Consider the following 21,432-nt stretch of genomic DNA (forward strand, 5'->3'; position numbering starts at 1 on the left):
TCCACTATAAAGTCCCGTTACATTCTTCTTCCTTATTAGACTTTGAACGTTTCAGCTACTTTCTTACGAGTGGTAATTCACTGTGATAATTAACACATCAATCATACAGATAAATGCTTGATTATTCGCTATTCACACCAATAAACCAAATTATAACAAGGCATAAGCAGGGTCCCACAAAGACATAAGTTGTGAGACAAGGCAGATGGGGTTGTGTTGTGTAATGTTGAGTCACCATGACTCCTTCCAGTCTACTCTATCGAGACCGTCCACTATCGCCTTACGAAACTCATCATTGTGCAGTATAAAAGAGGACACGTGTCCACCTCTAACCCATCTCACTTCTGAACCAGGCCACGCCTTTTGAAGCTCCAACACAGAGTGCTTCGGTATGTATCCATCATCCTATACACAATCACACAAAATCATCATCATCAGAAATGTGTCGTGAGTTATGGATTGATTTGTCTACTTACAGTTGCAGCAACAAAGATGACAGCTTCGGGGTTTTTGGGGACAGGGAAGCGAGTGACATCTGTGAGGGAGAGAACACTTCTCATCCTCTCTCTGACTTCATCAAGTGTCATTGCGATCTTCTGCGCTGCGAGTTCTTCCCTTAGTGCCTCCCAAGCGGTTCCATACTTTAGTATTCCTTCGCAGAAGGCAACGACTGCAGAGTGCGGAGATAGGAAGGGAAGTGTTGCAACTGGTGTTGGATGAAGTGATCCCACCATCGATGCATGTACTCCTCCTTTAACATGTTCACAACACTTTTCAGATTTCAGTTCAGCTAAGCAAAAAAAAGTCAGAAAATGCATAAAGATGCAATAAATGTTCTAAAAATTAGTTTAGGCTACTGCGCCTAAACGTCATCGGTTATAATCAAAATGATTTTCTTAAAATCCGATTTATGCGATTTAAATTAGTTTAAACCATTCCAAATCGGTTAAAATTTGTCTAGCTTTATTTAATTAAACAATAATGTTCATGCAAATCCATAATTTTTTTCTAATTTCACTTTTTTGTATATCTAATTTTCATAATTCATCATAATTTTATAATTAGACACAAAAACTAAAATATCTAATATAAATGTGAAATTTATCAATATTCGTTAATGCCTAGAAGCTAGACTCCGAATAATCCACCTATTGGCTAGTCCTCTATAAAATATCTAGTTACCGCATATTGATTACTCGAACATTGGATGCAATCACATAGATCCCTCATGGATGCATATAACAATAGTTCATCCAACTTAACGCAATGCAAAAGCTCACAACTTAGTTAATAACTTACCCATACTCAGCCCACAAACACCCATCTTTCCAAAGCCTTCCTCCACATCTAGCCAGTGAATAAGACTGCGAGACTCTTCAATCGTTGCCCTCCCTAGTAAAAGCAGATCACTAACACAGAGGAGCCTCGCTCCACGTTGTAGAAAGGGACGCCTTCGGCCATAGAAAGGGCTGCAGTGGCATTATCTAATGTTTGATCAAAAGACATGGCAAAAGCTTCAAAGGCGGTCATAACTAAAAGCTGAAAAAGAGTCTCTCTCTACTCTAATTTACCTTTCCAGCACCATTGTCGCAATGTTTTGCTTCACCAAAGGTCCACCAAGACGCAATCTCCTGTCATATGTATGATCACCCGTGCCTAAAAACAATGCCAAAACATTATCAGCAATACCATAGATCAAGATCACATAAGCAACTAGACAAGGCATTCCAGCATAGAGCATAGCAACTAGTTCTATCAAAAGAAAAAAAAAAACTAGTTCTATAACTATGGACTCTGTTTCTTTCCATGTGCATAAAGGATCCAACTTTAACACGAGAATCTGTAAAAGGACCTACCTGCGAGATGAACAACACATGACATCTTCTGGGGAGGAACGTCTTTAGGAACAAGCCAAGCGACTCTGGCCGTGCGAGACTCAGGAGGCAGAGCAGCGGTAAGCTCGTCGTCGCAGGGAGTTTGGAAAACGCCTTCTCTGAGACGAGCGGTCTTCGTCTCCCAGACGGTTCTCCACACAGGACGGACCAACGGTGGTGGTGGACAGTTATGGCCTTCGAGATACATGGGGAAGAGCTGTTTAGCCATCCGCTCGAGGAGCTCGAGCTTGGGACCACCCCATCCTCGTGAGAAGAAGGGTGGCGTTATCCTCGTCCGGTGCATTAAGGCTCCGTATATGTGGTCGATTACGTAATGGAGCGTGCCCAATCTGGTTGTCATTGTTGGTGATTGATCTTTTCGAATGTGATTTTGGATTCGGATGCTTTTATCATCGGAGAGTTGACTTGGGAGTCAAGATTACGGAATTGGATGAAAGCGTTAATGTTCGGAGATCGACGGAGAAGAAGAAGATTAGGTAAGAGAAGCGTGAAGAGACAAACCGGAGAGAGAGAGAGGCGATGGAAATAGAAAGACCGGACAAGAGAGCGAGAGAGTTTGGTTGGTGGGCTTCTGTTATGCCACGCTGTCATTATATGGGCCCCGTTGTGTGGGTTTGGTCTTTTTTTTTAGAGAATCTTTTATCCATCCAAAAAGGTTGACTTTTGGCATTAGCATAAATTTTTTTTTTTGAAGCATAATTTGAAAAAAAATAATAATAATAATTGAAATCCCAAATTATATGAAACTAGTTGGGATCTGTTGGGACCTCTGTTTTTATTGGCTGTCTTGTGTTCTTTTTTTTAAATGCAATGCAGCTAAAAATTGTTCGAAAAAATGCATGTTCTTAGTTTTTATAAGTTAAGAGTCGGTTTTAATTTTTTTTTAGTTAAAAATTAAGAGAAGTTTTCTTATATTCTGCTAAAAGCTTCATCCTAAGAATTCCCGTTAATTATGCTCTAATAAAAGTTGTTGAATAAAAATGGTCTGGTCTTGCTCCTTTTTTAATTCCAATGAAATTGTAGGAGTTGAAATAATATTTTAAAGTAATCTTAAGTTGATTATCTAACTTTTTCACAATAGTATTTTCCTTTTATTTGTTAAAGAACCTTTGCACCATTATTATTACTTCAAGTTGTCAATTTTCCTTGTGAATAACCACAAAAATAAAAACACATGTGCAACAACACTACAAAGGAGAGTATATATACTGGTGCCTTGGACACAAGAAGGAAGTATGGTTGCACTTGCACAAACAAACATAAAATTACACAAGAAAGTGTACAATGGTCCACTTAAAACATTTTGGAAACGTCAAACGAACATTATTCACCTACTTTCAACTTCTCTATAAATTAAACACAATCACAAACTCAAAATGATGGGTTTCTAGATAATAGTGGTATATGCAAAAAGTGAAGGCTCTTGTTTCACACTCATACTCTTCTTTATCTACTAAACATTGGCTTATTGTTTCGTTTCAGTAACGAATGTCCTAATAAAATTTATACGGAGGAACAAAAAAAAAACAACGAAAAAAAGATCGCTAGTAGAGTTACGTTTTGCCGCAACATCCACCTCTCTTGTCACTCTCCTGCTCACTCGGAATAATAATCCTAGTCCCTTTTAACAAGTTTGAATTCCCATCAGCATCATCATCAGCCGTTAATGATTTCTTGCTGATTATACGATAAATCTCTGTTAAGATAGTCAAAAACGCAGTTTCAACATTAGTAGCTTCGAGAGCAGATGTTTCCATGAAGAACAAGTTTTCTCTTTCTGCAAACTCTTGTGCGTCTTCTGTTGGCACTGCTCTTAGGCTTCCAAGATCACATTTGTTTCCTATTAGCATAATCACTATGTTTTTGTCCGCATGTCCTCTTAATTCTTCAAGCCATTTAGCCATGTGATCAAATGATTGACGTTTGGTCATGTCGTAGACCAGCATTGCCCCAACAGCTCCACGGTAGTATGCGCTTGTCACCGCCCGGTATCTGAAATAAGAGGAACAGTAACAGTTTCATAAACAAAGTTATGGTCAATCTATATAGCACACGAGATATCTGTGAAACCTCACATAGCCATGTTGCATTGGACATGACATATAAGAGTAGAATCATCAAACTAGCTCATGATTGTCCATAAAAGTTCAGACTTAAAAAGTAAGTGGGAAACTTATTTTCTTTCTCCTGAATAGTATTATAGTAATGACCAAGAAGCCTAAAATCAATGAGCATACTCGTGTGCATAAAGTAAGAAAAGCAGTCAACGAGGAGTTGATGATCTATTGGTTAAAACTTTTAGATCACTTAGTTGGGTCTAAAAGGTCATATGTTCGATTTTCGTCGGGAATAGTCTGATCTAAAGAGAGTTAGTTCAACATGGTTTAGACCTCGAGCCTTCAGGCCAAAAAACTCCAAGTCATTCCAAAACAAAAAACGATGTGGTACGTAGGTGTATGGTTAAGTAAAGTTCGTATGAATAATCCCATTCGATGATATCTTACAAAATAATCCAGAAGATTCTAACCTAATTTTCCATATATCGACTAATACTGGATCATATACCTGTTGCCTGATTGTTTAAGACATAGTTTCCGACAAGAAACACAAACTATTTGTGTATTTACAGATAAAGGATAAATGTCACTACCACATATTATAATATTATACATGCATGGCAGTGTCACTCTCTCAAATGAATGATTTGAGATCATAAAGCAAAAGGAATTAAGTGGAAGTTAGCAAACCTTTCTTGACCAGCCGTATCCCAAATCTGAGCTTTGACAGTTTTGTTATCGATAACAAGCGTTTTAGTTTGGAACTCAACACCGATGGTTGCTTTAGAATCAACACTAAATTCGTTCCTAGCGAACCGAGCAAGCAGCTGAGTTTTACCAACCGCTGAATCGCCGATCAACACGACTTTGAAAACATAATCGATCTTTTGGTTGTAATCTCCATACAAATTAGACATATCGATCGTTCGGTCACCTTCTTATTCAAAAACAAAAACAGTTATAATAAACACGCAGATAATTGTAGATCACGTCAGATAATTGTAGATCACGACGTGAAGAGTCTTGGATTCGTGTTGCACACATAATCTACCATGAACAAAATTACAAGAAACTTAGATCAAGATGGACGTAGGAGGAGGGGGAGGAGGACAACGATTACGAACGGTGGTTAGGCATTTGATACGTAGACAAGAGAAAGTTTCACCCTAAGCCAAATTCATCTTGGCCGGTCTATCACTCTATCTTACTTCCTTTTTGCCCTAGGTCACCGGTTCAATAGTTTAACCGGTGGTCTTTATCAAAACCGATTGTTACCAGGAAACGATTAACAAAACTCAAGCAAAACTTCTATTTAATTTTTAAATAATCATAAACGAAATTAATGGAGAACGTATCTGAAACTCAAAAATTAAATTTTGTAAGAATAGTTGATTCAAAATCATTAAAAGAATATATCGTATCTTGCGAATATATATCTTCGGAATATATGATTGTAGATATTTACAGCATGTGGATCTCAATTGCTTGGTGGTAGGCGTTGGTGATTAATTAGGTCAAACTCTAAGAAGTATATACATGGCCTTCAAGGCTCATTAAGGGATCAATACACAGAAAACCGCAACTAGGCCATCTTTATCCCACAAACCCATTAAAGAGTTTCTTAAAAATTTATTTTACCATAAGCTGGAATTGAGTTTTCATCCTCATTTACAATTTATTTTCAGTTTTTACTTGAGAAAAAATACAAAGAAACAAATTAAGATAACATGTCATCATCATTCATACGAGAATGTAAGAAGATTGTTCATAAACATAAAGAAGATCAAGTATTTGGTTAGACGATCCTTGACGGTCTGGTTCATTTAGTTGATTAAAAAAATATAATATTTGAAACATATGTTAAGGTCTTTAAATAGCAAACTTGTTTAGTAACGTATGAACATATTGGTGGTGGGAATCGAATCCTAAAGATACCATACACTAATTTTTATTTTTATTTACAAAGCAATCATTAAAACTCGTTCGAAGTACATATGACTTGATCAAATGACCGTATCAATAGGAAGTGATAATCAATGGAGACTTCATTCATCATCGTGATCAATGGAGTTCTTGTCTTCTAGTTCTTGATTAGACTTTTATCCCCCATGCAAAAATGCATGCATCGTGATTTCTTAAGCAACTTAAACGTTATTCACCGTCACGTATATAAAAAAAGAAGTTGGAATTAACCAAAAATTATAATTTGAGTGTTTGGCCGAATCATACAAGAGATGGCCTTCGAAGTGTTCAAGAGATGGAACTAGACAAGTTCTCCATAATCATATTTGTTCGTTTGTTTGAGCTTGTCCATAATTAAGACTGTACAGCCTTAATTATGTTTTTTTTTTCTTCTAAATGATTCGCCATCATGACCGGATCATGACACAACCAAAAAAAACATTCGTATTGACTCCCAAATTTGAAGATTGCACATGTTCAATGCATGCTCCACGGCCAATTTTCTTATAATTTTTTTAATTAAGATTAACATTAAAATTTTTATGGCCTTCTAATTCTTAGATCCAGCCATGTTCGCTACTAAGATCCACCAACAAAGCTAGTGCTGCTATGTATAGCAAAAGTCTTTGAGTGTTCGGCCGACTAATACAAATTGCCCCATAACTTGGGCTCAGTTACAAAGATAAATTACGTAGACATCACCATATAAAGATCTTGCTGTTTTTTTTTTCTTTTCATTTTGTTATCAGATCGCTGATAGGCTATTACAGAGGTTGGCCACTAACCCATCTCTTGAACATAACGGAGTACTCCTCTTGTTTATACGCTATCGTGTGCCCCCCGCCCTACAAAACCAAACCCACAAATATACTGAGAAACTCTCTCAAATATAAATTTTCATTTAATTAGGTGATAAGAAAAATGTAGACTTGCTTTCACAGTGGCAAATGTCATCTTATTGGCATAAGTCCTTGTGTATCTGCAACGGAAAAAAAAAGATTGTTTGTTTTAACATGTGTTTTATGTGATTAAAATGACAAAAAAAAAGAATCCTAATACCCAGCGACTTGATTGTGAACCATCCATGGCCTCCATTCGTCAACAATTGAATAGTTGAGTGATCTTATCCAGTCTTGAGTTGCAAGGAAAGGAACACCCATGTCGTGATCACCACTGTTTCACCAGAAACATCATGCCAAACTTTAAAAAAAATAAGTTTATCAAAACCCTTAGAAAGCCTTATAACAGATTACAGATGAATAAAGAATAAGAGTTGCTGTGGACGACCTGAAGATGAGAGATCGATATCCTTGGATGCTGTTGTTCTTATGGTATGGTACACTGCTTTCAATGTCAGACTCGAAAGGTAATTCCCGATCACAAAGTGACCATTCTCCGATAGTCCCCTGTAAATTTTCACGGTTTTATTACCATCAATCAAAAAGCCTTTCTATTATTACCAAACCATCTTATATTAATATTTTTTGTTATCAATCATCATGCATATATAACCTTCTCCACATGAAGGGCTCTGCGCACACTCTCCTCATTGGTCCAGCGGCTAGACTGCACAATCATGCGATGCCCAAGCGGGTTGGCGTCATCGGGGTCAGACGGGTTTATGTACTTTGGTCCTAGAATATATGACCAATCTAATCCAGAAACACACTGTATATAAACACAGAGCCTGAATGTTAGTGATCTTCCTTTATATTAGTTAAGTGTCTGATATTTTTAAGAGTGTATGTATGTGTTTACGTACCTTCTCAAACTCTTCAACGAGATTCATGCATTCTGTGTTATGAGGATCCACTTTAGCAAAATTTCCTCTGCAGATTCTCCTTAGCGACTGCAAATAAGAATATTGAGTTAGCTTCGTTGTGATGAAGAGAAGAAAACGTCTAAGTAGCTGTACCTCATAGATTTCATCAGAGATCAAACCCATTCCATGAGCAAATGGAATGCGCCAGTTATAGCCAACATAGTCTGTTACAGGATTTCCCAGCACGTAGCCCTGTAGAGAGGGTGCAACAAGAGTACAAGACTCTCAGTTCTTGATTCGCTCGACAAGGTTCATATTTATTCATATAATGTAAGATGCAAGCATAAGTCCTACGATGTACCTGAAGATTTATTTGAGGTTTACAGCATAAACCATTTCCTGAGATAAAGTGAGAGATATTGAAGAATAATAGAGATATATACGTTTGAAGAAATTTCAATGAATCAAAAAAAAACCTCTCAATTAATTTTTCAACATTTTAAACCCGCAGCTTACAAACCGTGTATATCACCTTCTATCTACAATGTTGTTTTGAAATGATAAAGACTAATTGAAATAATATTAAAAATTTACCAATTGAGATTTCTTGAACAACAGCTGGAACCACTTTACCGGAATAAGAATTTCCGGCGACATAAAAAGGGTTGGAGAAATATTCAGGATGCTTGGCTAGCCACTGCACAAGAATCAGCCAACAACAATAACAAAACCACAAAAAGGTCTATGCACAAAGACATTAGAAGCACACACATTAAACAGTTTTGAGTTGTTTCTTTACATTACGAACAAACTCATGGACCCGCTTAGCTGATCCTGTGTCACTTGGTATATTAGCAAGTCGGTTTCTTGAGTAAGAGAAGCCAGTACCAACAGGCTGATCCAAATAGATTATATTCGCCACCTGATTAAAAAAAGAAGCAATCATCCAAAATCTTTGAAGATGACCACAAAGATCTCTGTCATGTGAATGTATAGTGTGTTAACCTTAGTCCATGAATATGTAGTAGATACCAATGATGGGATGTTTCCACTGTCAGACTCAATATTGAAAGCCAGAGGTCCTGCATTTTTCTCAGATTGTAAAACCAAGTCATCAAGATTTATGTGGAGAAAATATTTTATATATTACCATTTTCAAGAATAAGGCCAGAGAGAGAAGAGCAGCCAGGTCCTCCGGTTAACCAGATAAGAAGAGGGTCTTCTGATGGGTTTCTCTCAGATTTGATGAAGTAGTAGAACAACTGATCTTCTTCTGCCTCACCAACACCAATGTACCTGAATTACATACGTCAAAAAAGAAATCAGAACATAGATTCATTCATTATTTTATAAGACTAGTATGGAGATGAGGTGATGAAGAAGAACATAACCCAGTTTCAAGCTCAAAAGGAAGAGGTCCTTGGAAACCAGGAAGATATCTGACTGTAAATTCTCCTGAATAAGCATGCACAAGAGAAAGAAGTAGAAGCAGCAGCAACAACAACTTGTTCCCCATTGTTTTCTTTGACTTTTTTGAGTTAAACCATATGTAGGACGAACACATTTATAATTTTAAATAAAAGAAAATGCTTCTGGACTACAAGAAGAATATTTACAGTTTTAAATAAAAGGACACCAGAGGCAGATACGGATGGACTACCCAATATTTCTCGTAATCATATTTGCATTTAACATTATTAGTTGTTTACCGAACGATCTAATAATAAAAGGACACCAGAGGTAGATACGGATGGACTACCCAATCTTATCGTAATCATATTTGCATTAACATTATTAGTTGTTTTATCAAACGATCATATAATAAACCCCTGGGAATGTGAAGAACCACTTAGAAGTGGCAAAGTCGTGTTTAAAGTGTTTTGAAGTCTTAGTAAAAAAAAATTGTTTTGAAGTTTGCACATGGGAGCATGCCCGTCCCTAGTCATGGGCATTCGGATTTTCGGTTCGGATCGGTTCGGTTTATTCGGTTTTTAGGTTATTCGGGTTGGGATGTTTAGGAACCGTTTAGGAACCGGACATTTTTTGCTTCGGGTAATATCGGGTTCCGGTCGGGTTTCTATATTTTTATAAAATCTGAAGTGAAACCGTATTATAAATAATTCGGTTTGGTTCGGGTTTAAAGTCCAATAAACTGAAAAAAATCCTGAAAACCCGAGTTAAATCCAGAAAAACCGAAAAAAAATATTTGGTAATTCGGGTAGTTCAGATTTTTTGAATATTTTTATTTAAAATTATATTTCATATATATTAAAAATAAAAATAATTAATATTTTAATATATTCAAAATATTCTTTATCCCTTCTGTTTAGATTTAGTTTTTCAGTTCGGTTTTTGGATTTCGAATAATATGCCGAGGACTATCCGTCCCGCCCCTTCCGCGCTTAGAGTTAAAGAAGCATTGGATTTAGGCCACAATTATTTTTAAATACAAATTACATATAACAAGTGTCACTTGCGGAATGTTAGAAACGTGGTCTTTAAATATTTAAGGGCCACATTTCTAAGCATTGATTTGTTTAGCTACTTGAACGTTATTGATTGTCACGTATAAAAAAGAAGTTGGAATTGACCCAAAATTATCATTGTCTTTTTGCCTAATCATACAAGACACATCAGATCAGAGATCACCATATCAAGACTTCGCAGCTTTTTTTTTGTTAACAAATCGCTGATAGGCTTCTACAGAGGTTGGCCATTAATCCATCTCTTGAACATAGCAGAGTACTCATCTGGTTTATACACAATGGTGTGCCCGCCGCCCTATAAACCAAACCCACAAAACTGAGAAACAATATCAAGTATAAAGAAACTATTTTTAATTTACGTAAAAAGAAAAGTGTTGACTTGCTTTTACAGTGGCAAATGTCATTTTATTGGCATACGTCCTTGTGTATCTGCAACTAGAAATACCATCAAACAGCATTAAACAATAATTTATCTCAAAATAGTATATGAAGGGAAAAATCACCAAAATAGTGTTTCTTAAATATTTTTTTTTTCAAAAATTATATAATATTTTGGTTTATTATTGAGAAATTGCTTTGTATAACATTCGAAAAAATTATAATTCATTCTATGATCAATTACCTTAATTCATCGATATGTAGTGTGTATATATTATATAATAATGTAAATTAACCCTTTATTATTTAGAGTTTATGGTTAGTATTTAGAATGTATAAATTAGAGTAACGTTTAGGGATTGGACTAATTAAATCATTTTTAACCCTTTAATGAATGCAATTTTGTGTTTCAAAGAAAAAAAATGAATGCAATTTTGAATATTCTTCTTCCATGCTAATTTTGTCATAAGTTTTTTTGGGTGCTATCTAAGGGATTTGCCCAAAAAATATTGTTCGTTCTTAAAGGTGTATGTATCCATTTGTTAGAGAACTAATAAAAAAACTGTAAAACAAAACTGATTGAATTATACCCAGCGACTTGATTGTGAACCATCCATGGCCTCCAGTCCTCAACAATGGAATAGTTTAGTGATCTCATCCAATCTTGAGTTGCAAGAAAAGGGACAAGCAAGTCGTGATCACCACTGCTTCACCAGAAACATCATGCCAAGATAAAAAAAAAGTTTATCAAAAGCCTAAACAGAAGATTAAAGAAGACTTGGTGTGGACGACCTGAAGATGAGAGATCGATATCCTTGGATGCTGTTGTTCTTATGGTATGGTACACTGCTGTTAATGTCAAACTTGTAAGGTAATTCCCGATCACAAAGTGACCATTCTCCGATAGTCCCCTGCAAATTTTCACGGTTTTATTACCATCAATCAAAAAGCCTTTCTATTATTACCAAACCATCTTATATTAATATTTTTTGTTATCAATCATCATGCATATATAACCTTCTCCACATGAAGGGCTCTGCGCACACTCTCCTCATTGGTCCAGCGGTTAGACTGCACAGTCATGCGATGCCCAAGCGGGTTGGCGTCATCGGGGTCAGACGGGTTTATGTACTTTGGTCCTAGAATATATGACCAATCTAATCCAGAAACACACTGTATATAAAAAGCAGCTTGAAAATTAGTGATCTTCCTTTATATTTTTTAAGTGTTTGATATTTTTAAGAGTGTATGTGTTTACGTACCTTCTCAAACTCTTCAACGAGATTCATGCATTCTGTGTTAAGAGGATCCACTTTAGCATAATTTCCTCTGCAGCTTCTCCTTAGCGACTGCAAATAAGAATTTTGAGTTAGCTTCTCAGCTGCTTCGTTGTGATATCAATGTAACTCTACCTCGTAGTGCTCGTCAGAGATCAAAGCCATTCCATGAGCAAATGGAATGTGCCAGTTCTTCTCGTTATCCAAGTCTGTTATAGGATTTCCCAGCACGTAACCCTGTCGAGAGGGTGTAACAAGAGTACAAGACTCTCAGTTCTTGATGCTCTATACAAGGTATATCATGTATGATGCAACCATAAGACCTATGACGTACCTGAAGATTTATTTGAGGTTTACAGCATAAACCATTTCCTGAGATAAAAGTGAAATATATTGAAGAATGATACATTTGAAGAACTTTCAGTGCAAGAGTATTAGCAAAGGTGATTACATGATCATATACTCAACTATGAGTATCTAATGTCCTAAACTATGACAATTATGATCAGTGTACATTTCGAATAGTAAGGCAAGCAAACAAATAAAAAAAATGATCACTAAAACATATGGAATACCATATAATCAGGCTGCATTTGCACAGAGTCCAAAAAAAATTGTAATTTTTTTAATTAAAATTTAGAGTATTTTATAGAAGTTTAAGATTTTTATTTTTGCAAAACTGTTTTAATCGTTCGTATAAAATGAAGATTGAGACAGGCCTGCATATAATGAGCTATAATATATTAATATCTAATGCAGATGGATAATGCCTAGCTTGATATGAGAGTTAAAGAAAAGGCTAAGTTGAAATGATAATAAAAAAAATTACCAATTGAGATTTCTTGAACAGTAGCCGGAACCACTTTACCGGCATAAGAATTTCCGGTGACATAGAAAGGATTGGAGAAATACTCAGGATGCTTGGCTAGCCACTGCACAAGAATCAGCCAACAACAATAACTAAACCACAAAAAGGTCTATGCACAAAGACATTTAAAAAAAAACACTTGAAACAGTTTTCTTCCTTTACTTTATGAACAAACTCATGGACCAGCTTAGCTGATCTTGTGTCACTTGGTATATTAGCAAGTGGGTTTCTAGAGTAAGAGAAGCCAGTGTCAACAGGCTGATCCAAATAGATTATATTCGCCACCTGATGAAAAAAGAAACAATCATCCAAAAAATTAATTGAAGATGACCAAAGAGTGTTTTGTGTTATGAGTATACTTTGTGTTAACCTTAGACCATGAATATGTAGTAGAGACCAATGATGGGATGTTTCCACTGTCAGACTCAGTATTGAAAGCCAGAGGCCCTGCATGTTTCTCAAATTGAAAACCAAGTCATCAAGATTTCTGTGGAGACAATAATTTTAGATGTTACCATTCTCAAGAAGAAAGCCAGAGATAGAAGAGCAGCCAGGTCCTCCGGTTAACCAGATAAGAAGAGGGTCTTCTGCTGGAGTTCTCTCAGATTTGATGAAGTAGTAGAAAAACTGGCTTTCCTCTGCCTCACCAACACCAATGTACCTGAATGACTTAACTTTCAAAAAAATCACAACACAGATTCATTATTTAAAAGACATGTATGGAGATGAGATGGTGAAGAGGGACAGAACCCGGTTTCAAGCTCGAAAGGAAGAGGGCCATGGTAACCTGGAAGATATCGAACTGTAGATATTCCTGAATAAGCATGCAGAAGAGGAAGAAGCAGAAGCAGCTGCAACAACAACTTGTTCCCCATTAATTGTTTTCTTTGTTTTTCTTCGTTAGAACTTAGGACGAAAACATTTATAGATTTAAATAAAATGAGATGCTGCTGGAGAACCAAGAAGAACCACGTAGAGGAATTTGGGATGGGCACTTTATCTTGGTTAATGACACTGTTGACACACAACAATTCAACCATGTGGCACGTGCGTCCTTTTTACCATTCGTTTGCATGCAGTGCACAAACCAAGATCCTATAGTAAATGTCTGCGTCTCCTTGCGCCGGAGTCGGAAATGATGTCAAGAGTATGACGAAGGCAAAAAGAAAGAAGTGATCTTAAATTTTATGAAAAAATAGTCTCAAGAATTAGTGTTGCAAAAAATGTTGCATGTTTTCATGTCTTGTGGACTTTTTTTTTGTTGTTGGTCTTATGGATTTATGATATTCTAAAGTAAATCTTGTAAGATATTTTAGCTTTATAAACTTCCAATTTTAAGGCAATTGAAGATGAGTAGATTGATTCAAATTCTTTATATACTAATGTCGATATTATGTTACATATTAGATCATCTTTCAAATCAAAACTAATTGACGATAAATGAATTGATTTTAATCTTTCATATACTAGTTTTGCTCTCTTTAAAATACTTCTATCGATATATTTCAATTCAAATCCTACTTAAATATCAGTAACAAACCATTTCTAAACCATTTGGTTGCAACGAAGCGTTAATATCATATTATATTTCATAAGTTTTTGATTCAAAACTAATTGATAATAAGTGGATAATTTAAATCGTTTATATCTTAGTGTTATTTAATCCCTTAAAACTTTCAACGTGAGATCTCTAACACATTCTATACTTCTTTGCATTCATATTTACTTTACCATCATTAGTCGTTTATCAAACAATCTAATAATAAACCCTTGGGAACGTGAAGAGGCACGTATAAGGAACAAAGTCGTGTTTACAGTGGTTTGAAGTTTGCACATGGGAGCAAAACCGATCAAAAGACAAATTATATCTTCAATCATTTGGTATTATAAATAATTCGGTACGGTTCGGGTTTAAAGTCCAATAAACCAAAAATATCCTGAAAACCCGAGTTAAACCCAGAAAAACCAAAAAAAATATTCGGTAATTCGGGTAGTTCAGATTTTTTTGGATATTTTTATATATAATTATATTTTATATATATTTAAAATAAAAATAATTAATATTTTTAATATATTCAAAATATTTGATATTTTCGGTTCTCGGTTCGGTTTAGGTTTTTTAGATTTATAAATATAGAAATCGTTCAGATTTTTATAATTTTCGATTTGGTTTCAGTCTCGGGTTTTTCAGTTCGGTTCCAGTTTGGTTTTTGGATTTCAAATAATATGCTGATGACTATCCGTCCCGCCCCTTCCACGCTTAAAGCACATAAAGCATTGAATTTAGGCCACAATTATCTTTTAAATATTTAAGGGCCACGTTTCTAACATTCCGCTAGTGAAACTTGTAATATGTAATTTGTATTTCATTTTTTTTTTTTTGAAAAAAGGGCATTTAAAATTAATTAATCCTACTATATAAAAGAGACTAAATTCAAGGCTTTTGGGACTATCCACCTCAGGCAAAATATTCTCATCAATAAAGAATTAAAAATAGATGTCATTTAGAAGATAATTAACTAACATATGACTTGTAATATTTCTAGAAATTTCATATTTGTAACTGTTAATTTATTAATAGAATCATATATTTGAATTATGTTCTATTTTTAATCATTAGATTTCAAGGGTAAATAAAATATTAATTTATAATATATATATAGTTTATAACTTTATATTGTAGTTATAAATAAAGAGAAATAACCAGGGAGGATGAAAAATCTCATGTAAAATTATATAATTAAAATGGTAAAATGGTGAGTATGATGAGGTAAGAAAATTTGTTGTACAAATTATGATGTTTTCTTCGTCCACTAAAATGATTTAAAATAAAATATATATTCACATAAATAAGTCAATATTTGTTTTTTTTTTTGGTAAGAGGTTAAGATTATCATTTTCTGAAAGGTTACACTGTTGTTTTTAAACAACCTATTATAACAAGAAAACAAAAACAACCACCAACAACTCAAGGTAAAAAAAGCCTTAAAGAGGTTTTATACAAGAAATATAAAAAAGAAGTAGAGAAGAGGAGAAAGAAGAACTTGCCGGGTAAGAGAGGAGACGGTCACGCATTATACGGTCGAGAGAGGCAAGGATGACTGATGAAGGTGAAGAGACAGCTGTGAACACACGAGCATTACGCTCTTTCCACAGCAGGTAGATAGATGACTGAAAGTAGAGCTTGATAACTGAAGTAGCATGCGCATCTGCGTTGACGCGAAGTTGATTGATCCAGACTGCAACATACTGTAGATCAGCCGGAGGAGAAATCCAAACTTCAGCAGCAAAAGGCTCCCATATCAAACGAGATAAAGAGCACCCAAAGAAGAGATGATGGTGAGTCTCTATTTCCAGATTACAAAGAACACACGTTCCTGAGACATTTAACCCCCAACGCCTCAAGCGATCCTTGGTTGGCAGTCTTCTCCGCAAAGCCAGCCATGATATAAACACATTACGTGGAATATGTTCCTTGAACCAAATAGTTTTATGCCAATATTTGTTGTTGATAGTGTTTATATTCTTTTCTGACATTAGTATCCATATTTTTTAGTAAACTGATCCAAAGAGATTAGTTTGTGGAGCTAACCAAACGAGGATTATAGTGTTTACTTTGGAAAAAGTAATAGGTTGAATGATAAATGACGTGCATGCTTTTTCACATGAAAATCTGCACATATATTAAAATTGTAAGATTTGAATCATAGAGAAAATATAGTGCATATGACTGAAGTTGGTCCATTCTGAAACTAAAGATGGCTAAAATTCTTCTTTGTCAAAATGCATAGACGTGAATCTTATATGAATAAAGTTCTCCATTGCTTATAGCAGTGTAATAAACTCCGTATGTAAAGGATAAAAAATGTTATATAAGTGAAAACAAAAATTATGATTTTTTTTCTTGTGCCTATAGGCTCTTCGTAATTTGAAGAAGAAAGAACATATTGTGTCAAAATCTTTGGCTCAGTCAAATTTTATCCAGTTGTTTATAAAACTGTTGTTATCTGATTCATGTAATTTTTCAGTGTTGATTTAAAAGTCCAAAAGATCCATCTATACTGACTTTTTGATATATTTTTTTCTGTGATTTGAATTTAAAAATAGATAAAACTTTCGATAAGTTATGTAAACTCAGAACAAGTATTTAGCTTTAGAAAGCATTTACATGTTTCAAACTTATAATATATACATAATGTTTAAAATTATGCATATAAAATCAGTGTAAAATGTGCTTGAATATGTTTCTCTTCTTTAATGTGTTAATTGTACTATATATAACATTATTTTAAAATTTCAAAAAGTTTATGTCACATACAAAAAACCATCAATAAAAATATAATTACAACAAAAAAATGAAAAATTATAAACATATAAATTTAAATTAAGAAAAACTAATATTGGAAAAACAAGAAGTTAATGTAAAAGAAAAAAACCGACAAATAATATAAATTTATAAGACACAATCCGCGCGAAGCGCGGAAAAAATCTCTAGTTAAACTAACAGGATCTGGAATGTATGCATATTGATTTGTTTAGCTACTTGAACGTTATTGATTGTCACGTATAAAAAAGAAGTTGGAATTGCCCCCAAAATTATCATTGTCTTTTTGCCTAATCATACAACACACATCAGATCACCATACCAAGCTTTGCAGTTTTTTTTTTGTTAACAAATCGCTGATAGGCTTCTACAGAGGTTGGCCATTAATCCATCTCTTGAACATAGCAGAGTACTCATCTGGTTTATACACAATGGTGTGCCCGCCCCCCTATAAACCAAACCCACAAAACTGAGAAACAATATCAAGTATAAAGAAACTATTTTTAATTTACGTAAAAAGAAAAGTGTTGACTTGCTTTTACAGTGGCAAATGTCATTTTATTGGCATACGTCCTTGTGTATCTGCAACGAGAAATACCATCAAACAGCATTAAACAATAATTTATCTCAAAATAGTATATGAAGGGAAAAATCACCAAAATAGTGTTTCTTAAATATTTTTTTTTTCAAAAATTATATAATATTTTGGTTTATTATTGAGAAATTGCTTTGTATAACATTCGAAAAAATTATAATTCATTCTATGATCAATTACCTTAATTCATCGATATGTAGTGTGTATATATTATATAATAATGTAAATTAACCCTTTATTATTTAGAGTTTATGGTTAGTATTTAGAATGTATAAATTAGAGTAACGTTTAGGGATTGGACTAATTAAATCATTTTTAACCCTTTAATGAATGCAATTTTGTGTTTCAAAGAAAAAAAATGAATGCAATTTTGAATATTCTTCTTCCATGCTAATTTTGTCATAAGTTTTTTTGGGTGCTATCTAAGGGATTTGCCCAAAAAATATTGTTCGTTCTTAAAGGTGTATGTATCCATTTGTTAGAGAACTAATAAAAAAACTGTAAAACAAAACTGATTGAATTATACCCAGCGACTTGATTGTGAACCATCCATGGCCTCCAGTCCTCAACAATGGAATAGTTTAGTGATCTCATCCAATCTTGAGTTGCAAGAAAAGGGACAAGCAAGTCGTGATCACCACTGCTTCACCAGAAACATCATGCCAAGATAAAAAAAAGTTTATCAAAAGCCTAAACAGAAGATTAAAGAAGACTTGGTGTGGACGACCTGAAGATGAGAGATCGATATCCTTGGATGCTGTTGTTCTTATGGTATGGTACACTGCTGTTAATGTCAAACTTGTAAGGTAATTCCCGATCACAAAGTGACCATTCTCCGATAGTCCCCTGCAAATTTTCACGGTTTTATTACCATCAATCAAAAAGCCTTTCTATTATTACCAAACCATCTTATATTAATATTTTTTGTTATCAATCATCATGCATATATAACCTTCTCCACATGAAGGGCTCTGCGCACACTCTCCTCATTGGTCCAGCGGTTAGACTGCACAGTCATGCGATGCCCAAGCGGGTTGGCGTCATCGGGGTCAGACGGGTTTATGTACTTTGGTCCTAGAATATATGACCAATCTAATCCAGAAACACACTGTATATAAAAAGCAGCTTGAAAATTAGTGATCTTCCTTTATATTTTTTAAGTGTTTGATATTTTTAAGAGTGTATGTGTTTACGTACCTTCTCAAACTCTTCAACGAGATTCATGCATTCTGTGTTAAGAGGATCCACTTTAGCATAATTTCCTCTGCAGCTTCTCCTTAGCGACTGCAAATAAGAATTTTGAGTTAGCTTCTCAGCTGCTTCGTTGTGATATCAATGTAACTCTACCTCGTAGTGCTCGTCAGAGATCAAAGCCATTCCATGAGCAAATGGAATGTGCCAGTTCTTCTCGTTATCCAAGTCTGTTATAGGATTTCCCAGCACGTAACCCTGTCGAGAGGGTGTAACAAGAGTACAAGACTCTCAGTTCTTGATGCTCTATACAAGGTATATCATGTATGATGCAACCATAAGACCTATGACGTACCTGAAGATTTATTTGAGGTTTACAGCATAAACCATTTCCTGAGATAAAAGTGAAATATATTGAAGAATGATACATTTGAAGAACTTTCAGTGCAAGAGTATTAGCAAAGGTGATTACATGATCATATACTCAACTATGAGTATCTAATGTCCTAAACTATGACAATTATGATCAGTGTACATTTCGAATAGTAAGGCAAGCAAACAAATAAAAAAAATGATCACTAAAACATATGGAATACCATATAATCAGGCTGCATTTGCACAGAGTCCAAAAAAAATTGTAATTTTTTTAATTAAAATTTAGAGTATTTTATAGAAGTTTAAGATTTTTATTTTTGCAAAACTGTTTTAATCGTTCGTATAAAATGAAGATTGAGACAGGCCTGCATATAATGAGCTATAATATATTAATATCTAATGCAGATGGATAATGCCTAGCTTGATATGAGAGTTAAAGAAAAGGCTAAGTTGAAATGATAATAAAAAAAATTACCAATTGAGATTTCTTGAACAGTAGCCGGAACCACTTTACCGGCATAAGAATTTCCGGTGACATAGAAAGGATTGGAGAAATACTCAGGATGCTTGGCTAGCCACTGCACAAGAATCAGCCAACAACAATAACTAAACCACAAAAAGGTCTATGCACAAAGACATTTAAAAAAAAACACTTGAAACAGTTTTCTTCCTTTACTTTATGAACAAACTCATGGACCAGCTTAGCTGATCTTGTGTCACTTGGTATATTAGCAAGTGGGTTTCTAGAGTAAGAGAAGCCAGTGTCAACAGGCTGATCCAAATAGATTATATTCGCCACCTGATGAAAAAAGAAACAATCATCCAAAAAATTAATTGAAGATGACCAAAGAGTGTTTTGTGTTATGAGTATACTTTGTGTTAACCTTAGACCATGAATATGTAGTAGAGACCAATGATGGGATGTTTCCACTGTCAGACTCAGTATTGAAAGCCAGAGGCCCTGCATGTTTCTCAAATTGAAAACCAAGTCATCAAGATTTCTGTGGAGACAATAATTTTAGATGTTACCATTCTCAAGAAGAAAGCCAGAGATAGAAGAGCAGCCAGGTCCTCCGGTTAACCAGATAAGAAGAGGGTCTTCTGCTGGAGTTCTCTCAGATTTGATGAAGTAGTAGAAAAACTGGCTTTCCTCTGCCTCACCAACACCAATGTACCTGAATGACTTAACTTTCAAAAAAATCACAACACAGATTCATTATTTAAAAGACATGTATGGAGATGAGATGGTGAAGAGGGACAGAACCCGGTTTCAAGCTCGAAAGGAAGAGGGCCATGGTAACCTGGAAGATATCGAACTGTAGATATTCCTGAATAAGCATGCAGAAGAGGAAGAAGCAGAAGCAGCTGCAACAACAACTTGTTCCCCATTAATTGTTTTCTTTGTTTTTCTTCGTTAGAACTTAGGACGAAAACATTTATAGATTTAAATAAAATGAGATGCTGCTGGAGAACCAAGAAGAACCACGTAGAGGAATTTGGGATGGGCACTTTATCTTGGTTAATGACACTGTTGACACACAACAATTCAACCATGTGGCACGTGCGTCCTTTTTACCATTCGTTTGCATGCAGTGCACAAACCAAGATCCTATAGTAAATGTCTGCGTCTCCTTGCGCCGGAGTCGGAAATGATGTCAAGAGTATGACGAAGGCAAAAAGAAAGAAGTGATCTTAAATTTTATGAAAAAATAGTCTCAAGAATTAGTGTTGCAAAAAATGTTGCATGTTTTCATGTCTTGTGGACTTTTTTTTTGTTGTTGGTCTTATGGATTTATGATATTCTAAAGTAAATCTTGTAAGATATTTTAGCTTTATAAACTTCCAATTTTAAGGCAATTGAAGATGAGTAGATTGATTCAAATTCTTTATATACTAATGTCGATATTATGTTACATATTAGATCATCTTTCAAATCAAAACTAATTGACGATAAATGAATTGATTTTAATCTTTCATATACTAGTTTTGCTCTCTTTAAAATACTTCTATCGATATATTTCAACTCAAATCCTACTTAAATATCAGTAACAAACCATTTCTAAACCACTTGGTTGCAACGAAGCGTTAATATCATATTATATTTCATAAGTTTTTGATTCAAAACTAATTGATAATAAGTGGATAATTTAAATCGTTTATATCTTAGTGTTATTTAATCCCTTAAAACTTTCAACGTGAGATCTCTAACACATTCTATACTTCTTTGCAATCATATTTACTTTACCATCATTAGTCGTTTAT

At 34.7% G+C, this 21,432-nt stretch overlaps 5 protein-coding genes across 7 annotated transcripts; all 5 read right to left on the reverse strand.

Annotated features, from left to right (window-relative positions):
• Positions 1-10: 10 nt before the first annotated feature.
• On the reverse strand, positions 11-2,464 carry LOC103859431 (protein ABHD18). The gene is made up of 5 exons (XM_009136965.3): positions 1,857-2,464; positions 1,572-1,656; positions 1,300-1,469; positions 477-751; positions 11-405 (listed from the first exon to the last, which is right to left on the reverse strand). The coding sequence occupies exons 1-5, from the start codon at positions 2,233-2,235 to the stop codon at positions 232-234; spliced, it is 1,083 nt and encodes a 360-aa protein (XP_009135213.2). The 5' UTR covers positions 2,236-2,464; the 3' UTR covers positions 11-231.
• A 203-nt stretch (positions 2,465-2,667) lies between these two features.
• On the reverse strand, positions 2,668-6,126 carry LOC103859432 (ras-related protein RABA4d). The gene is made up of 2 exons (XM_009136966.3): positions 4,643-6,126; positions 2,668-3,887 (listed from the first exon to the last, which is right to left on the reverse strand). Exons 1-2 carry the CDS (start codon positions 4,867-4,869, stop codon positions 3,449-3,451), a joined length of 666 nt encoding a protein of 221 aa, XP_009135214.1. The 5' UTR covers positions 4,870-6,126; the 3' UTR covers positions 2,668-3,448.
• Positions 6,127-6,413: 287 nt separating this feature from the next.
• On the reverse strand, positions 6,414-10,015 carry LOC103859433 (serine carboxypeptidase-like 15). The gene is made up of 13 exons (XM_009136968.2): positions 9,068-10,015; positions 8,827-8,972; positions 8,682-8,758; positions 8,476-8,598; positions 8,271-8,373; positions 8,038-8,075; positions 7,830-7,928; positions 7,677-7,763; positions 7,427-7,582; positions 7,202-7,320; positions 6,974-7,087; positions 6,848-6,893; positions 6,414-6,759 (listed from the first exon to the last, which is right to left on the reverse strand). Exons 1-13 carry the CDS (start codon positions 9,238-9,240, stop codon positions 6,679-6,681), a joined length of 1,362 nt encoding a protein of 453 aa, XP_009135216.2. The 5' UTR covers positions 9,241-10,015; the 3' UTR covers positions 6,414-6,678.
• Positions 10,016-10,243: 228 nt separating this feature from the next.
• Positions 10,244-14,202, reverse strand: LOC103859434 (serine carboxypeptidase-like 15). Of its 3 annotated transcripts, none has more exons than XM_033287830.1 (13): positions 13,436-14,202; positions 13,201-13,346; positions 13,056-13,132; positions 12,848-12,970; positions 12,647-12,749; positions 12,152-12,189; positions 11,953-12,054; positions 11,803-11,889; positions 11,558-11,713; positions 11,333-11,451; positions 11,131-11,244; positions 10,546-10,597; positions 10,244-10,457 (listed from the first exon to the last, which is right to left on the reverse strand). In XM_033287830.1, the coding sequence occupies exons 1-13, from the start codon at positions 13,723-13,725 to the stop codon at positions 10,377-10,379; spliced, it is 1,488 nt and encodes a 495-aa protein (XP_033143721.1). In that variant the 5' UTR covers positions 13,726-14,202; the 3' UTR covers positions 10,244-10,376. The 3 variants fall into 3 exon arrangements, with proteins under 3 accessions (XP_033143721.1, XP_033143722.1, XP_033143723.1); XM_033287831.1 differs by having other exon boundaries at positions 10,546-10,591; positions 13,436-14,196; XM_033287832.1 differs by lacking the exon at positions 10,546-10,597 and having other exon boundaries at positions 13,436-14,199.
• Positions 14,203-17,192: 2,990 nt separating this feature from the next.
• Positions 17,193-20,973, reverse strand: LOC103859435 (serine carboxypeptidase-like 15). Its single transcript, XM_033288526.1, has 13 exons — positions 20,435-20,973; positions 20,200-20,345; positions 20,055-20,131; positions 19,847-19,969; positions 19,646-19,748; positions 19,151-19,188; positions 18,952-19,053; positions 18,802-18,888; positions 18,557-18,712; positions 18,332-18,450; positions 18,131-18,244; positions 17,546-17,591; positions 17,193-17,457 (listed from the first exon to the last, which is right to left on the reverse strand). The coding sequence occupies exons 1-13, from the start codon at positions 20,722-20,724 to the stop codon at positions 17,377-17,379; spliced, it is 1,482 nt and encodes a 493-aa protein (XP_033144417.1). The 5' UTR covers positions 20,725-20,973; the 3' UTR covers positions 17,193-17,376.
• Between the last annotated feature and the right edge of the window lie 459 nt (positions 20,974-21,432).

This window comes from Brassica rapa, chromosome A03 (genome assembly GCF_000309985.2).
Source record: "Brassica rapa cultivar Chiifu-401-42 chromosome A03, CAAS_Brap_v3.01, whole genome shotgun sequence".
Lineage (NCBI taxonomy): Eukaryota > Viridiplantae > Streptophyta > Magnoliopsida > Brassicales > Brassicaceae > Brassica > Brassica rapa.

Bases quoted from the DNA above. Each gene is read 5' to 3' on its own strand.
- LOC103859432 (XM_009136966.3), bottom strand. From the start codon at position 4,869: ATGTCTAATTTGTATGGAGATTACAACCAAAAGATCGATTATGTTTTC. The intron at 3,888-4,642 runs GTTTGCTAACTT...CTCTTATTTCAG, and splicing joins GATACGGCTGGTCAAGAAAG to ATACCGGGCGGTGACAAGCG.
- LOC103859434 (XM_033287830.1), bottom strand. From the start codon at position 13,725: ATGGTTGAATTGTTGTGTGTCAACAGTGTCATTAACCAAGATAAAGTG. The intron at 12,190-12,646 runs GTAATTTTTTTT...CTTTTATCTCAG, and splicing joins TGTTCAAGAAATCTCAATTG to GAAATGGTTTATGCTGTAAA. The intron at 10,458-10,545 runs GCAAGTCAACAC...TTTGGTTTATAG, and splicing joins TGACATTTGCCACTGTAAAA to GGCGGCGGGCACACCATTGT.
- LOC103859431 (XM_009136965.3), bottom strand. From the start codon at position 2,235: ATGACAACCAGATTGGGCACGCTCCATTACGTAATCGACCACATATAC. The intron at 752-1,299 runs GTAAGTTATTAA...AACATGTTAAAG, and splicing joins TGTTTGTGGGCTGAGTATGG to GAGGAGTACATGCATCGATG. The intron at 406-476 runs GTAAGTAGACAA...GATTGTGTATAG, and splicing joins TCATCTTTGTTGCTGCAACT to GATGATGGATACATACCGAA.
- LOC103859433 (XM_009136968.2), bottom strand. From the start codon at position 9,240: ATGTGTTCGTCCTACATATGGTTTAACTCAAAAAAGTCAAAGAAAACA. The intron at 8,374-8,475 runs GTAAAGAAACAA...ATTCTTGTGCAG, and splicing joins TCCATGAGTTTGTTCGTAAT to TGGCTAGCCAAGCATCCTGA. The intron at 7,088-7,201 runs GTCGTCCACAGC...CTGGTGAAACAG, and splicing joins TATCGATCTCTCATCTTCAG to TGGTGATCACGACATGGGTG.
- LOC103859435 (XM_033288526.1), bottom strand. From the start codon at position 20,724: ATGGTTGAATTGTTGTGTGTCAACAGTGTCATTAACCAAGATAAAGTG. The intron at 19,749-19,846 runs GTAAAGGAAGAA...ATTCTTGTGCAG, and splicing joins TCCATGAGTTTGTTCATAAA to TGGCTAGCCAAGCATCCTGA. The intron at 18,889-18,951 runs GTAGAGTTACAT...TCTTATTTGCAG, and splicing joins TCTCTGACGAGCACTACGAG to TCGCTAAGGAGAAGCTGCAG.